At 40.6% G+C, this 18418-nt stretch overlaps 1 protein-coding gene across 1 annotated transcript in view; it reads left to right on the top strand.

The window, feature by feature from the left end:
• Nucleotides 1-18418, top strand: part of LOC110455766 (TPR and ankyrin repeat-containing protein 1-like) — a gene marked incomplete at its 3' end in the record, with an annotated part of 100500 nt that overhangs the window by 72451 nt on the left and 9631 nt on the right. Inside the window, exons 26-33 of the mRNA XM_021506127.1 lie at nt 104-323; nt 1800-1984; nt 3753-5069; nt 6512-6629; nt 6789-7007; nt 8184-8518; nt 13157-13321; nt 17495-17767. Coding sequence (XP_021361802.1) covers nt 104-323; nt 1800-1984; nt 3753-5069; nt 6512-6629; nt 6789-7007; nt 8184-8518; nt 13157-13321; nt 17495-17767 — 2832 coding nt within the window. The remainder of the gene's footprint in view (nt 1-103; nt 324-1799; nt 1985-3752; nt 5070-6511; nt 6630-6788; nt 7008-8183; nt 8519-13156; nt 13322-17494; nt 17768-18418) is intronic.

The raw sequence follows: 18418 nt of genomic DNA, 5'->3' as shown, positions 1-18418 counted from the left end.
AGATAACTAGTTTATTGTCCCAATTGAGCTATCCTGATGTCCAATGCTGTTTGACATTTATAAATTTTGTCAATAAATTGTGAAATATATATTATTTTTTCAGGTGGACTTTCCGTTCCGAGTGACTGACTTAGAGCATGCCATCATTAATCTAAAGTCACAGTCCCCAATCCTACTACTGGGTCGGAGTGGAACAGGCAAGACAACCTGCTGTCTGTACAGACTGTGGACCCAGTTCCTATCCTACTGGACTAAAGCAACAGAGGCTGAGGCCCCGCTCCTTCCCAGGAGTTCGGTCAACAGGACAACGGAGGAGGACGGAGGTCAGTCTAAGCTGATATTTATAGTAAAACCTCATCATACCATTTGTCCAGAGAAAGTTAAGCGTTATAATAATAATAATGCTTTNAGTCGCTCCATTAGTTACAAAACTATATTCTCCCTTGAGGCCTTCTCTACAATCTACGGCAATAATATATACAGAGTAATAGCATTAAATATATGAATATAAATTCAGGTATAATCAAAGGCAACATTGCATAGAATTGAAATACAATTCTAGCATAATTACAGCCAAACATGTTGCTGTAAAATGTATAGTAAATTAATTGTACAGGGACACAATGTAATTATATTATCAATACTTGAATATGAAATCAAGAAGCATATGCATAGTAATTTACAGACCTCATTGCAAAGGGCCGGGTTTGATGATAAATTAAGGGTAATTTAAAAAAAAAAGAGAAAAGGGAGGTATGGAATATGTTGGCGATGAACGAGGCGGCAAATGAAACGAGAGGAATTATGACAAGGTTTTACTTTACATCGTGGTTATTGCCACGTTTTCATTAATCATTATTTTAATTTGTGAGTGCCTAAGGAATATATCCGTCAAAAACATTTGTCATAAATCTGTACGAAATGTAGCTCTGAAATTTTACAGAACCATTAAGTATTACTTGTACAAATTCAAATTGCTACATTTCCATATTTTGAACCATCCTCGATATCCAGGGGTTTGCTCACTTACGCTCTCTGCACCCCTGGAATATGTCATGACAAAATTGAAGGCACAAAGATAGCTGTTTGGTTGGTCTCTGGTAACAAAACCTGACCAATCGCGAGGCTGATACCTGTCCTTCGAAAATTACTGTTGTGTGACCGTGAGCCTCCATTTTGCTAATACATATTCCAGGGGTGCAGAGAGCATAAGTGAGGGTAACACCTGGATATTGAGGATGATTTTGAACTTGCAGAGGAGAGGCTTAAAGATACATCCATTTATAAAAAACAAAAACAAAAAAAAAAACACTTGTCCAATGTTTCCAAGGAAAGTATGATCTATAGTTCTTGAATTTTTAGGTCACCTGAACTTTTAGCTCCTGAAAAAGTGTTGTTATTTTTCAGGTCATTCAGAAATCAAATATGGCCGCCATTTTGAAAAACTATTTCAAACTTTAAGTCAAGTTCTACTGGGCCGATTGAACTGAAACTCGGTCTAGGAATGATCAGCTAATGGTCCTGACAAACTTAAGTTAACGTTATACTTAACTATTTTTTACTAAAATTGGTACATATTTTAACAATAAAAATAAATACTGTAGGACTCCAGTGACCGTTAAAGCCCATGGGCCTCTTGTTATGGTACCTTTGACAATTCCTTGTTCAGTTTCAAGTATGCAGGAGTATCAATATATTATTTTTTACCTAGATTGATAGTCTATACATATTTCGGTCTCGAAGGTAAACATTGATTTCAAATGTTTCCTTATGTTTATTTTCCTATGCTATTTGATTAGATGAAGAGGATGAAGATGATAATGAAGATGAGGAAGAGGAGGATGACCCCTTAGAGGAACTCCTCGGAGCGACAGTCGGGGCAGATGGCAAAGTAGTAGAGGAAAATGGAGAAGAAGAGGAAGGACAGATCTACGACCATCTCCATCAGATCTTTATCACAAAGAATGCTGTGTTGTGTAATGAGGTAAGGGAGGCAACTCTTGTGTGATATAAAGGATACATCTTCGATATTCAACATAATAAGACTAGGTGCTTCATGATTTTTAGCTCACCTGGCCTGAAGGGCCAAGTGAGCTTATGGCATGGTGCGGCGTCCGTCGTCCATCTGTCGACCGTCCGTCGTCAACATTTTACTTTAAACAACTTCTTCTCAGTAACCAAAAGGCCTAGGATGATGATATTTGGCCAGAAGCATGCTGGGATGAAGGGCTACCAAGTTTGTTTAAATAAATGACCTTCATCCATTTTTAAGGTCACAGGGGTCAAATATGTTAAATTCTTTAAACAACTTCTTCTGAATAACCAAGATGCATAGGGTGATGATATTTGGCCAGTAACATGCTGGGATGAAGGGCTACCAATTTTGTCCAAATAAATGACCTTGATTTATATTCAAGGTCATATGGGTCAAATATGTTTAAAACCTTTCAACAACTTCTTCTGAATAACCAAGAGGCATAGGGTGATGATATTTGGCCAGTAACATGCTGAGATGAAGGGCTACCAAGTTTGTTTAAATAAAGGACCTTGATTTATATTCAAGGTCCCAGGGGTCAAATATGTTTAAAACCTTTAAACGACTTCTTCTGAATAACCAAGAGGCCTGGTATGCCTAAATTTGGCCAGTAACATGCTGGGATAAAGGGCTACCAAGTTAGTTCAAATAAATGACCTTGGTTGATATTCAAGGTCACAGGGGTCAAATATGTTTAAATCTTTATACAGCTTCTACTGAATAATTGACAGGCCTAGGGTGATGAGATTTGTCCAGTAACATGCTGGGTTGAAGAGCTACCAGGTTTGTTCAAATAAATGACCTTGACTTATATTCAAGGTCATAGGGGTTAAATATGTTCAAATTAGTTAAACAACTTCTTTTGAATAACCAAGAGACCTAAGGTGATGATATTTGGCCATTAGCATGCTGGGATGAAGGGCTACCAAGTTTGTTCAAATGAATGACCTTGACCAATTTTCAAGGTCACAGGTGTCAAATGTCTAAAAATCTTCAAACAACTTCTTCTCAATAACCAAAAGGCCCAGGTACTGATATTTGGCCTGTAGCAATCAGGGCTACCAAATTTGTTCAAATGAATGACCTTGACCCACTTTCAACCTAATGTCATTGATTGTCATTCAAGGTCACACTGATATTCTGCCTGTAGCTGTATTTTAGTCCACTTTTTAGATTACAAGTGTGAGATTTATACCAGGTGAGCGATGCAGGCCCATTGGGCCTCTTGTTTGGAAATTAAAATAATTGCAGTACCTTTCATATTCTAAAAAAATTGCCTCAAAAACAATAATGAAGCAGGGTTCAACTTAAGTTGCAGATTTCTTGATACTTTGTGTAAGTTATAAATAGAGAATATAGTTTGCAATAAAAGGTCAACTTTAAAATTTTAGGATTCAAGATGGTGGACAAGGTTTCTTAATAGTTAGACAATAACTTGTTGATTCTTTGTAGGACTGATACAGATATGGTTGATATGCTTTATCTTTACCCTTTCATCCCTATGTAACGTTTAGTAGACTCTACCTTGCATTGATCTGGATGAATCCATTATGTTCTTCAGTGGGAATGAGTTAAATGGCCAACTGTTACATTTCAGAATTCAGGGGGGCTTCTGTGGGTGCTGATTGGATGATACATTATTAATTTCATTTCTTTAGAGATGGTTGGTAGATGTTAAATATGCGTGTGCCTGAGATTTCTAGTTTTGTTTGAACAGGTGCAAAAGAACTTTCGAGAGCTGAGCCATGCCTGCGCCATAGCAAAGAACCAAGTGGAGACGGAGGACCAGGTGTTGCCCCCACGTCTACAGGACATTGGTGATTACCACTTCCCTCTCTTCATTACCTCCAAACAGCTGTTGCTGATGCTGGACGCATCTCTAGGACAACCCTATTTTTTTGAGCGAGGAGAGGATGGTGGACTGAAGGTTGATGTTCAGGGCTGGACCGATGGCGAGGGCTTGCTCAGCATCCTTCCTCTCCTGGCCGAGGAATCTGATGACGAGGACGATGATGAAGGACAGTTCGATGATTTAGAGGATGATGATGACAGACAACAAGCTGCTAAAAGCAAAGTGAAAGTTGACCCTCGAAGAGAGGTTACTTACGATGTCTTCAGCGAGGAAATCTGGCCAAAGATTTGCAAGAAGTTTGGAGGAAAATACCATCCTTCACTGGTGTGGACAGAAATCATGTCCTTTATCAAAGGGTCATTTGAAGCCCTGTCAAAACCCTCTGGAATTTTAGGGAAGGAAGAGTACTTCGAACTCGGGAAGAAGCGAGCTCCCAATTTTACTGGCAGACGTACAGACATGTACGATCTCTTCAAGAAATATGACCATTTCAAGAAGCAGAAATTCCTGTTTGATGAGACAGACTTGGTTCGGTCGGTGTACAACCGCCTAAAGCAGGAGACCGATATCTCTTGGGTAATCCATCAGGTGTTCGTAGATGAAACCCAGGACTTTACACAAGCAGAGCTCTGTCTCCTCCTCCGAATCTGTCAAGATCCAAACCAGATGTTCCTCACTGGTGACACAGCTCAGAGCATCATGCGTGGGATAGCTTTCCGCTTCAATGATCTCAAGTCTATTTTCTTCTATGCTAAACAGTCACTACAGGCTCACGGCAAGGTATCAAATATCGAAGTCCCAAAGCGAGTGCACCAGCTAACTCATAATTATAGATCTCATGCAGGCATTCTGTTTCTAGCCTCTAGTATCCTTGACCTCATGGTCCGTTTCTTCCCAGAGTCTTTTGACCGGCTACAGAAGGACCAGGGCCTGTTTAACGGTCCACGTCCAGTATTGTTAGAGTCCTGTAGCTTCAGTGACCTTGCCATGCTATTGCGGGGCAGTCGACGCAAGACGTCGCACATCGAGTTTGGGGCACACCAAGCAATACTGGTTGTTGATGAAGCAGCAAGGGATAACATCCCAGAGGAGTTACAGCTAGGACTTATTCTGACCGTCTATGAAGCCAAAGGACTTGAGTTTGATGACATTCTGCTCTACAACTTCTTCAAAGACTCGCAGGTATAAATTCAAATTCTCAAAAAGTCTGTCTTTACTAGTGAGTGGATTAGCATAACTTCTCAAAAAATGACGTCAATCTGATATGAAATCATAGCTCTTTTAAGATTCTCTCTGTAAAGAAATTTTCCATCTGGATTGTAATGTGATAATCCGAACTGCTGAGTCCATGAAAAAGTGCTAGAATAGAGGTCAGTGCTGAGAAAATGCTTGTAAATAGGCATTTACTTTTTTGCCAGAAGGGGAATTGAGCTTATGCCATGGCTCAGTGTCCGTCGTCCGTCTGTCCATCCGTCAACTTTTCCTTTAAAACGGTACCAGTCCTGAACAGCTTAGTGGATTTTAACTAAATTTGGTCTGGAGCATCCTAGGGCCAAGGGGACTCAATTTTATATAAACAGTGGGTGTGATTCCCTGGGGGCAGAGGGTGACGCCAAATAGGGGAAATAGAGGTAAACCTTTTAAAATCCGTCTTCTACCATTGGGATTAAGGGATTTCATTCCAATTTGGTCTGTAGCATCCTTGGGCAAAGGGGACTCAAATTTTGTATAAATGGTGGATGTAGCCCCCCTTGGGGTAAAGGAGCGGGGCCCAATGGGGGGAAATAAAGGTAAAACCTTCAAAATCTGTCTTCTACTGTAAGAATAAAGGGGTTTTATCCTAATTTAGTCTGGAGCATTCTTAGGCCAAGGGGACTCAATTTTGTATAAATTGTGGGTGCTGCCTCTTCAGGTGCAGAGAGTGGGGCTCAAAAGGGGAATTTGAGGTTTAAATCTTAAAAATCCTTCTCCTTTTTGTAATTTTTCCAAATTAGGCCTGGATCATCCTTGGGCAAAGGGGACTTAATTTTGCATAAAGGGTGGATATGGCCCCCTTGGGTGCAGAGAGGCGGGGCTCAAAAGGGGAATTTGAGGTTAAAGTCTTCAAAAAACATTCCTCCTCTGTACCATTTGATGGATTTTATCCTTATCCAAGTTTGGCCAGGATATGGCATCCTTGGGAAAAGAGGACTAACTTTTGTATAAAACGTGAGGGTGTGGCCCCTCTTTGGTACAGGGGGCTGGCCTCAAAAGAGGAATTTGAGGTTTACATTTTTAAAATCTTTCTCTTTCTGTACCATCGGAGGGATTTTATGTAATGAGAATAATTTCCCATGTTTGCTATATTATCTAGGTGAGTGATACAGGCCCACTGGGCCACTTGTTCAGAATTTCTATGGGCCAACATTATTGCATATGAACATTCCAGCTGGCTATTCTTTCAAAGTCAAAAATTTATGAGATCACTGTAAATCTGTTGTAATTTGTTATAATATTTCTGCTATATAACAGAGTCCATTCACTAAATCACTTAAATGCTGCAAAAAAAAATGCTTGAAAAGGTGATTAAATTTTGTTATGAAAGTCTGTATAAATCATATAAGTAAATATTTCTTTCAATCCAGGCAAACAAGGAATGGAGGGTTGTCACAGAGTATTTGGAAGAGCTGGCTATCGGAACTAAAGGAGCAAAGGGAGACAACTCCCCATCACACCAGGAAAGTCTTGTACAGATTGACGCAGGTAAGGGAAAATAAGGTGCTATTCCGATACTAGACATATACAACGAGAAAATAATTTGGTTTTGGTTTTGTCTGATGAATAAAGAATTCAAAATTAAGGAAACATTTACTGTATTGTTATTGATATATCTATTGTTTTGTTGTTTCCATTGTTTGGCAGATGTACTACAGCAGACCAACCGACCTAGGGCCCTGAAGTTTGATAACAGTCTACACAAAGTACTCAACTCCGAGCTTAAACACCTGTACACAGCGGTGACTCGTGCTCGCGTCAATGTGTGGATCTTTGACGAGGACCAGGACAAGCGGGCGCCCATGTTTGAATACTTCAAGGCTCGCAAGCTAGTCAAGATCCTCAACAGCACAGATGTAGATGAAGGTAGTTAGCGTACCAGATTCATATTGATATCTTAAATGAAATTTGATTTCTAAATTAAACAGTTTTAAGTGTTAATGTACGTAACAAGCATCCTCCTCTAGCTTGTTTTAGAAGAAATGTTCAGGACTCATGTGAGTTTTACCCTTGTCAAGTATACAGAAACATGACGCAATCATATGAGTAAATAATCTAAAAACTAAGGCAATACAATATGAATCACTTGCTGTCATTATACCCCCGCAACAAAGTTAGGGGGAGTATACTGGAATCATCCTGTCTGGATGTCTGTCGTCTTCAGTAACTTGTCTGGAAACCTCCTCCTTAATTAACGTGTGGATTTCATTGAAACTTTGCATGAATGAGCAGTATCTTATGTAGTTTTGTACCGGCATTTTAATTTGGGATTTCGACCCTTTTTGATAGAGTTATGCCCCTTTTTGCGAAATACTTGTCCGCGCAACTTCTCCTTAACTAACATGTGGATTTCAGTGAAACTTTGCATGAATGATCAGTATTTTATGTTGTTGTGCACCGGCACTTTAATTTGGGATTTCGACCCTTTTTGATGGAGGTATACCCGCCCCTTATTGTCTTGTAGATTGTTCAATGTTCCCTCACCCAACTTAATCTCACCTCAGACATGGCCTAAAAGTTTGACATTGCACTTTTTCACACTTTTAACACAATTGTCAATTTTGCTACATTCTTACAGTTCTCTAATCAGGACTTGTCTACAGAAAGGGGACATTGATGACTTTCCTGGTTAATTTGTTTTAATTTATATTTTACAAATTGAGAAGCGCTGTCCAGATCATCACCATACAAATTTTATGTAAAAAATCTAATGTTTTACAACAAGTTAAAAAAAAGAGTTTCACTTATCAATGTTGCATTCAAAAAGGAAGAATTTATTCCTCATCCTCTTAAATTGCATTGGGTATAGTGGTAGTGAACTGAGAAACAATACGGTAACATGTAATTCTTTGTTCATGGCCTAGCTTTCTGTCAATGGCGGACTATAGTTTTTGGCAATTCTGATCCTAGTTCTTGGAAGAAAGCATGAGAGTACTGATAGACTGGTAAAAAGTACAATTAAGCGATGTAAAAATTCATGATAACAGCAATATCTCATTTGTGCTGAAACAACGTAACAATATTTAATCTTTTAACCCCTAGAGAGCACAGATACCATTGGTGGTATGTTTGCGGAGGAATCCAGTCCAGAAGACTGGATTAAACGAGGTGAAGACTTCATGAAGCATGCTTTGTATGAGGTTGCGGCAAAGTGCTTCATTTCGGGAGGAGATCGGCAATTACATAAAGTGGCCCTGGCTCATCAACAAGCATTAAAGGCCTCCCGCACAAAGGACAGTCGCCAGCGCATGCAAGATGAGTTTCTGTTCGCTGCGGAGATGTTCCTAGACTGCTCTCTACCCTCACAGGCAGGCAAGTGTCTACAGAACGCTCGGGAGAGGGAGCTGGTTGCCCATCTGTTCGAGAAGATTGGCTTTGTAAGTAAAAGCTAAGACTTGAATTAAAGAAATGGATGCTAGTGCCCTATATAGTAATCTAGTAATTTTGTTCCCGGCTGATAACTTTGGTATTTATTGACCGATTTACAAGAAACTTGGTCATTATGTTTAGTTCACAAAAATGCACACTGAGGTAAAAAAAATAGTCAAGGTCAAAGGTCAGGGTCATTAGGTTCAACCGTCGAGGTCAAATTTTGTATCTTTTCACTGATGAACATTTTGTTATGACATGATGAAGCAAAGTTGATCAGAATTAAACAAGGAGTCAACTGACAAAAGGTCAAGATCAAAGGTCAAATTTTGTAATTTTTCACTAATGAGTATTTTATGACATGCAGCAAAGTTAGTCGGAATTAAACAAACAGACACACTAAGGTAAAAAGTCGAGGTCAAAGGTTAAGGTCATTAGGTCCAAAGGTTGAGGTCAAATTTTACATATTTTCACTGATGAACATTTTGTTATGACATGATGGAGCAAAGTTGATAAGAATTTAACAAGGAATCAACTGACCAATGGTCAAGTTTATCGTGTCAGAGTTCAAGGTCATTGGTTCAAAGGTCAAGGTCAAATTTTGTAGCTTTTCACTGATGAACATTTTGTTATGACACTATGAAGCAAGAGTCAACTGACTTAATGTCAAGGTCACTGGTTGAAGGTCAAATTAATATATTTTCACTGGTGAACATTTCGTTATGAAACTTTGAAGCAGTGTTGGTTTGAAATAAACAAGGAGTCATTTGACCAAAGGTCAAGGTAACTGGGTCAAGGGTCCAATTTTGTTATGACATCATGAAGCATAGTTGATCGAAATTTAGCAAGGAGTCAAATGACTTAAGGTTAAGGTCACGGGGTAAAGGTCAAATATTGTATCTTTTTACTGGTGAACATTTTTTCAGCTGCTTTTGGCGAGAGTCGAGCGGCTTATTGATTCTGTCCAGAGAATGAAATGACGGACCCACTTCCGTTCGGGGTGCGTGCGCATAATTCAGTCTTGCATTCTTCCTCTATATAGTTTCGTTATCGTAAATAGAAAGTAGATGAAACCTGTATGGGCGGAATCATGTAGGCGAAAAACCCTTCAACCAACCAACCAACCAACCAATAGAAAGTAGAATCTCTGACACTCAACTGTGGGTTACATAAAGTCTTCTGATACCCTTCTCCAAACAAAATGTTTATCTCCAGTGCATTCTACGAGTGTTGTGGTGGTGAAATTCGTGCACTGGGTTTGAGCGTTTTAGCAAGTGTGATTCGAGAAAGCACATGTGAAGACTGTCGAGCATTGACGCTGTCTGTACGGTCTAGCTTTTTAGCTCACCTGGTCCGAAGGACCAAGGTGAGCTTATGCCATAACGTGGCGTCCGGCGTCTGTCCGGCGTCCGTACGTGAACAATTTCTTTAAACGACTTCTTCTTCTTAACCACTGGTTGGTATTAAGCTAAATTTGACTGGAAGCATCCCTAGGTGGTGGGGATTCAAAATTGTACAAATGGTGGGGCTGACCCCCCAGGGGGCTGAGGGGCGGGGCCAAAAGGGGTCAATTTGCCTATATTGCTTTAAGCGACTTTTTCCCTGGAACTAAGCGATGGATATCAACCATATTTGACTGGAAGCATCCCTAGGTGGTGGTGATTAAAAATTGTACAAATGGTGGGGCTGACTCCCCGGGCTAAGGGGTGGGGCCAATAAAATGTATTACTTGGAAATGGTTGAGATTCCCACCATATAACCATATATACAATTGCTGAGTATAAAGAGAACAATGCACATTTGCTTCCAGGATGTCCCTAGGGTCTGGCCCCACCCTTGGAGACATAGTCCCTGGGCCATAACTTTAAAACGGTTGAGATCCCCACCCCAAAACTATATATACAAATGCTGGGCATAAAGAGACGAATGCAATCATGATATCAGAATAGACCCTGGGGTCTGACCGAACCCCTAGGGACCTAGTTTCTTAGTCACAGCTTGGAAACAGTTGAGAGCCCCACCCTATAACCGTATATATACAATTGCTGAGTATAAAGAGATGATTGCACATATGCTTCCAGGTTGGCCTTGGGGACTGCCCCACCCTTGGAGACTTAACCCCTGGGTCATANCATGACAACTTAAGTAATTATCAACCAAGTTTGATGAAACTTTGTATGCACCCTTATATCAATAAGATCATGAATGAGTTGGAAAATGGGAATTATTTGACCGTAACTTACAGAGTTATTGCACTTTGTCAAATTATTATTACACTATTTTGTATTGGACTTTGTAATAATATTATTATTGGACCTTGTAAACACGATAACTTGAATAAATGTTGACGGAGTTCAATGAAACTTTGTCCGGTAATTATTTGACAGTAACCTGCAGAGTTATTGCCATTTGTCATTATATTATTATTTGTCCCTGTGATGTTGATTGACATTACACAAGAATAGATGTAAATTCATGTGGTACCTTTTTTTTTCATTCATAACACATTTTTGCTACTAACAAGGTGCTATTAAAATTTTGTGCCTTATTTAATAAATCATTGATTTACGCTTTTACTTTTTTCTTTTAACCAAGAACAGAAGACATACAGTTACCAAGTATGTTCAAAACAGACCCCTTGGGTCAAAATTGGAGTCACACCCATTTAATTCAGTTATCATGTTCACAGGGTCCAACAATAATAGAATTACCAAGGGGAATAACTATGTCAAATTGGTCCGGTATTCAAACTCATTCAAGATCTCATTGATACAAAGCTGCATACAAAGTTTCATCAAAATCGGTTCATATTTACTGAAGTTATTGTGTTCACAAGGAAAAATTAATGGACGATGCAGCAATGCAAGGTCACTCGGACCGACGAAAAGTATGAATTGACCCCTGGATGACTGTCCTAATTTGAATCGGATGTCAGGTGACCGTTAAGGCCCATGGGCCTCTTGTTTATTTTGTAAATACAAGGAAAAAGTAAATATATATACCTATAAACCGTATGAGTGATGAAGTATAACCTCTATTTTGATGTTTCAAATGGGAACGTAATATGACACATCGTGCTTAGGTTCATGACAGTAATGGCTCTGAGACGAGACGATATGTGAACTGTGTATACTTATCAAACATTTCTGTAACACAGCATGCTATTTCTGGTGTATTTATTTATGAAAATGTAACAATTTAAGAACATGACACAACTGCCGCTGCTGTTTGACAAGAATTCGCACTATGTCAAAATATTGTCCAATCCGGTGTAGGGGAAATAACTCTTATACGTTGGTAAAGTCGCATTGAGAAATATAATTCAAATATATTCCAAGAACATTTGTGAGATTTTGTGATGAATTGTATATTCAATTACAGTAAATATAGTCACTACATATATTAATAATTATTATTATATGAATAAAAAATAAATATAAATAAAAGGAGTACAATGTCTCTTTCCTACATGCATGTTCCCCACTACTGTTTATTATCCTTCATTTCACAAGCACAAAATGCACCTATTCTTTATTACCCATTCACCGATTGCCATTCTGCACGTAAATGCTCATGTCACATCATTGGAGGATGCTAATTAATGAAAATTACAACAATGCGTCACAAAAGAGTGTGAAAAAAGAGGCGAGGGAGAAATGTTTTTAAGGCATCATTTAAGGGGTGATTGATTATGGAAATTCCAAAGGCAACATCATCACATGACCTGATTTTCAATTGGCAGAATACAGAACACATATCTGAGGTACTATAGTAGATATTGATGCTCAACGTGTTACTGAAGCAATTTAATTTAAAGTGGTGAGCGGCTTTAATGTCACACTGACATAATTCTAGTTTTATGTTATTATGAAGCAAAGTTATTCAGAACTTAAAACCTAAGGTCCAGGTAACGTGGTCCAAAGGGTCAAGGTCAAGTGTTGTTTCACTGATAAACATTTTGTTACGATATTATGAAGCAAAGTTGGTCGGAATTAAAGAATAAGTCATCTGACCAAAGATCAGGGTCACTGGGTTAAAGGTCCAGGTCATTTGGGTACAAAGGTCAAAGACAAAGTGGATCTCTGACTTTGACCCTGGCTCTTGATGGAGGAGGTATATAAGGTGAAATAAAACAAATCAAAGCTAACAAATGAGTATTGCACCGGTATTTACATTTCTGTTAGCCAAGCAAATATGGAGGTGGAAGGAAACCATAGTTCATGTAAAATGCATATTTTGCTTCCTTGCTATTCTTTTTGAAGTCCAAATGTCAAACGTCAAGCTCAGCTACATTGTATATGGGCAGATTGCTTCTTGATGATTATGGGGGATATATTGCCACAAGAGGGGGCCCTTACTGACATGTCAGTGTTCTAGTTTCTTGTACAGCAATATGTAACAGTTAACTAGTTTACTGTCTAAATCTTTAAAAAAGAATAACAATTGGCACTATTCAGATTGAATTTTTCTACACTGTCAAGGTAAAGTGTCAAACACTTGATCACTTTGGAATGTCTTTGTCTGATCCATCCACTTTGTTTCTATTTGAATGAGGTCTGTCTGATTGGTATTAGCTTGAGAAAGCTTGGGAAATCATTTTTAGCTGAAATTGTTTTTCTTAATTAGTGTAACTTGATACGTTTCAGCTTGAGAAAGCGGGGGAAACCTACCGGAAGATAAAACGGCCAATTGAAGGCAGTCGCTGTTATGAACAGCTTGGACATTTCAACCTGGCGATCGACACTCTGTGTGAGAACGAGTACTATGATATGGCTATAGACACGCTCTGGAGATACAACAAACTGCTAGAGGTAAGTGGTCTCCAGGTAAGGGAGGTAACAACAAACTTCTAGAGGTAAGTGGTCTCCAGGCAAGGGAGGGTAACAACAATCTTCTAGAAGTGAGTGGTCTCCAGGCAAGGGAGGGTAACAACAAACTTCTAGAAGTAACTGGTCTCCAGGCTAGAGAGGGTAACAACAAGCTTCTAGAAGTAAGTGGTCTCCAGGCAAGGGAGGGTAACAACAAGCTTCTAGAGGTAAGTGGTCTCCAGGTAAGGGAGGGTAACAACAAACTGCTAGAGGTAAGTGGTCTCCAGGTAAGGGAGGTAACAACAAACTGCTAGAGGTAAGTGCATGGTCTCCAGGCAAATGAGGTAACAATAAACTCCTAGGGGTAAGTGGTCTCGTGATGAGGGAGGTAACAACAAACTGCTAGAGGTAAGTGGTCTCCAGGCAAGGGAGGTAACAATAAATTCCTAGGGGTAAGTGGTCTCTAGTTTAGGGAGGGTAACAACAAACTGCTAGAGGTAAGTGACCACCAGGTAAGGGAGGTAACAAAAAAACTCCTATAAGTAAGTGGTCTCTAGGCAAAGGGATGGTATCAAAATAAAATTCCTAGAGCTAATTGGTCTTCCAGCCAGGAAGGGTAACAACAAACCCTTAGAGGTGAGTGGTTTCCAGGCAAGGGAGGTAAAAACAAACTGCTAGAGGTAAGTGGTCTCCAGGTAAGGGAGGGTAACAACAAACTTCCAGAGGTAAGTGGTCTCCAGGTAAGGGAGGCAACAATAAACTCCTAGGGGTAAGTGGTCTCCAGGCAAGGGAGGTAACAATAAACTCCTAGGGGTAAGTGGTCTCTAGGTAAGGGAGGCAACAACAAACTGCTAGAGGTAAGTGACCACCAGGTAAGGGAGGTAACAAAAAAACTCCTATAAGTAAGTGGTCTGTAAGCAAAGGGATGGTATCAAAATAAAATTCCTAGAGCTAATTGATCTTCCGGCCAGGAAGGGTAACAACAAACCCTTAGAGGTAAGTGGTTTCCAGGTAAGGGAGGCAACAACAAACTGCTAGAGTTAAGTAAGTTGTCTCCAGGCAAGGGAGGTAACAACAAGCTTCTAGAGGTGAGTGGTCTCCAGGCAAGAGAGGGTAACAACAAACTGCTAGAGGTGAGTGGTCTCCAGGTAAGGGAGGGTAACAACAAGCTTCTAGAAGTGAGTGGTCTCCAGGCAATTGAGGTTACAACAAACTGCTAGAGGTAAGTGGTCTCCAGGTAAGGGAGGGTAACAACAAGCTTCCAGAAGTGAGTGGTCTCCAGGCAATTGAGGTTACAACAAACTGCTAGAGGTAAGTGGTCTCCAGGCAAGGAAGGGTAACAACAAGCTTCTAGAAGTAAGTGGTCTCCAGGCAAGGGAGGGTAACAACAATCTTCTAGAAGTGAGTGGTCTCCAGGAAAGGGAGGTAACAACAAACTTCTAGAAGTAAGTGGTCTCCATGCAAGAGAGGGTAACAACAAACTTCTAGAAGTGAGTGGTCTCCAGGCAAGAGAGGGTAACAACAAGCTTTTAGAAGTAAGTGGTCTCCAGGCAAGAGAGAGTAACAACAAGCTTCTAGAAGTAAGTGGTCTCCAGGCAAGGGAGGGTAACAACAGGCTTCTAGAAGTGAGTGGTCTCCAGGCAATTGAGGTTACAACAAACTGCTAGAGGTAAGTTGTCTCCAGGTAAGGGAGGGTAACAACAAGCTTCTAGAGGTAAGTGGTCTCCAGGCAAGGGAGGTAACAATAAACTCCTAGGGGTAAGTGGTCTCCAGGCAAGGGAGGTAACAATAAACTCCTAGGGGTAAGTGGTCTCTAGGTAAGGGAGGCAACAACAAACTGCTAGAGGTAAGTGACCACCAGGTAAGGAAGGTAACAAAAAAACTCCTATAAGTAAGTGGTCTCTAGGCCAAGGGATGGTATCAAAATAAAATTCCTAGAGCTAATTGGTCTTCCAGCCAGGAAGGGTAACAACAAACCCTTAGAGGTGAGTGGTTTCCAGGCAAGGGAGGTAAAAACAAACTGCTAGAGGTAAGTGGTCTCCAGGCAAGGGAGGTAACAATAAACTCCTAGGGGGAAGTGGTCTCTAGGTAAGGGAGGCAACAACAAACTGCTAGAGGTAAGTGACCACCAGGTAAGGGAGGTAACAAAAAAACTCCTATAAGTAAGTGGTCTCTAGGCAAAGGGATGGTATCAAAATAAAATTCCTAGAGCTAATTGGTCTTCCAGCCAGGAAGGGTAACAACAAACCCTTAGAGGTGAGTGGTTTCCAGGCAAGGGAGGTAAAAACAAACTCCTAGAGGTAAGTGGTCTCCAGGTAAGGGAGGCAACAATAAACTCCTAGGGGTAAGTGGTCTCTAGGTAAGGGAGGCAACAACAAACTGCTAGAGGTAAGTGACCACCAGGTAAGGAAGGTAACAAAAAAACTCCTATAAGTAAGTGGTCTCTAGGCCAAGGGATGGTATCAAAATAAAATTCCTAGAGCTAATTGGTCTTCCAGCCAGGAAGGGTAACAACAAACCCTTAGAGGTGAGTGGTTTCCAGGCAAGGGAGGTAAAAACAAACTGCTAGAGGTAAGTGGTCTCCAGGTAAGGGAGGCAACAATAAACTCCTAGGGGGAAGTGGTCTCTAGGTAAGGGAGGCAACAACAAACTGCTAGAGGTAAGTGACCACCAGGTAAGGAAGGTAACAAAAAAACTCCTATAAGTAAGTGGTCTCTAGGCCAAGGGATGGTATCAAAATAAAATTCCTAGAGCTAATTGGTCTTCCAGCCAGGAAGGGTAACAACAAACCCTTAGAGGTGAGTGGTTTCCAGGCAAGGGAGGTAAAAACAAACTCCTAGAGGTAAGTGGTCTCCAGGTAAGGGAGGGTAACAACAAGCTTCTAGAAGTAAGTGGTCTCCAGGCAAGGGAGGGTAACAACAAACTTCTAGAAGTAACTGGTCTCCGGGCAAGAGAGGGTAACAACAAGCTTCTAGAAGTAAGTGGTCTCCAGGCAAGGGAGGGTAACAACAAGCTTCTAGAAGTGAGTGGTCTCCAGGCAAGAGAGGGTAACAGCAAGCTTCTAGAAGTAAGTGGTCTCCAGGCAAGGGAGGGTAACAACAAACTTCTAGAGGTAAGTGGTCTCCAGGTAAGGGAGGTAACAGCAAGCTTCTAGAGGTGAGTGGTCTCCAGGCAATTGAGGTTACAACAAACTGCTATAGGTAAGTGGTCACCAGGTAAGGGAGGTAACAACAAACTCCTAGATGTAAGTGGTCTCCAGGCAAGGGAGGGTAACAACAAGCTTCTAGAAGTGAGTGGTCTCCAGGCAAGGGAGGGTAACAACAAACTGCTAGAGGTAAGTGGTCTCCAAGTAAGGGAGGTAATGTGTGATAATCCCGATGTCAGAATTAGAGGTAAGTGGTCTCCAGGAAAAGAAGGGTAACAACAAACTTCTAGAGGTAAGTGGTCTCCAGGTAATAGAGGTAAGTGGTCTCCAGGTAAGGGAGGTAACGTGTGATAATCCTGATGTCAGAATTAGAGGTAAGTGGTGTCCAGGTAAGGGAGATAACGTATGATAATCCTGATGTCAGAATTATGTAAACTTGCTACCCCCATATACGATGTTTCAGAGAGATGGCTCTTAAAAGTCGTCCAGGGGTGACCTGGTATCATCTGTGGACTTGACACCTTAGTCACATGATTCTGACAGTTGTTATTATTAACCACCTAAAATCGTTCAGAACCAAATTTTGCAGTAACAACTTTTAACTAACTGGTAAATCAATGGGTTAGCAAACATTTCACCAGCTTCTTGGCATTTAAAATCATTAATGTGTGGACAACAGATGTTGCTCAGTTCGTCTTAACCTGAGAAAGAATTCATTTTGTCCCAGAACTGTTAACATCTGGAAAAGCCTGTCACCTGAGAGTATGTCATCAAGAACTATCAAATCTTACAAGTCTTGCCTAGACCATCACTGGAGAAACCAATATAATTATAGAGAACCAATTTTATTATCAAGCAATAGTTAAATATATGAACTGAATGTACTTTCTGATAATTAATTATCAAATGAATGTTGTGAACACATGTAATTACTCTAATTGGGAACATATGCATTTATCACTTTCATTTGCGCTTGTTGTCACTCATTAACACTTTTACTTGTATTCAGATTTCACAATTACCATTGACAGAGCCTGGGATCTAAAGATGAAGCTGTACCTGCTGTGTTATTGGACCATGCACCAGATACACTGCGTACACGAGAACGTCTTAGTCACATGGCTGCTGAGTTTCATTACCGGAACGGTAACGAAGTTCGCATGTTGGTGAACCTGGAGCGCCTGGAACACCTGAGTGACCGTATAAACTTCCTCAAAAACAAGGGCTACTTTGACCAGGCAGGCACACTTCTCCAAAAGGAAGGTTGGTATTCAATTATTAGCTCACATGGCCCAAAGGGACAAGTGAGCTTATGCCGTGATGCGGCATGCCTCCGTCTGTCCGGCGTCAACTTTTTAGCCCACCATCATCTGATGGTGGGCTCCAGGTAAGGGAGATAACGTATGATAATTCTGTCCGTCGTCCGTTCATTCGTCGTCCGTCAGTCCTTAAACAATTCTTGTTATCGGTAATTCTCAAGAAGTACCAAAGGGTTCTTTCTCAAACTTTTTATGTAAGTTCCCCTTGGTCCTTAGCTATGCAGGGCAACTTTTGAGGCTGATCGGATAAACAACATGGCCAACAGGCAGCCATCTTGGATTTTGATAGTGAAAGTTTGTTATCGCTATTTCTCAGGAAGTACTCGAGGGATCTTTCTCAAATTTTATATGTAGGTTCCCCTTGGTCCGTAGCTGTGCAGGGTAACTTTTGAGACTGATCGGATAAACAACATGGCTGACAGGCAGCCATCTTGGATTTTGATAGTGAAAGTTTGTTATCGCTATTTCTCGGGAAGTACCAGAGGGATCTTTCTCAAATTTTATATGTAGGTTCCCCTTGTTCCCTTGTTGTGCAGCAGTGCCTGAAATGGACGGTTCCCTGCTCGCCAATGGCAGTTAAAGTCTTGCTAGAGCGACCAAAAGTTGTCAAAAGTGAGGTAGTCACTGGCCCATCAG

The sequence above is a fragment of the Mizuhopecten yessoensis genome, unplaced genomic scaffold, assembly GCF_002113885.1.
Source record: "Mizuhopecten yessoensis strain PY_sf001 unplaced genomic scaffold, ASM211388v2 scaffold8373, whole genome shotgun sequence".
NCBI lineage: Eukaryota > Metazoa > Mollusca > Bivalvia > Pectinida > Pectinidae > Mizuhopecten > Mizuhopecten yessoensis.
This window is presented reverse-complemented; position numbering and strand designations above follow the sequence as displayed.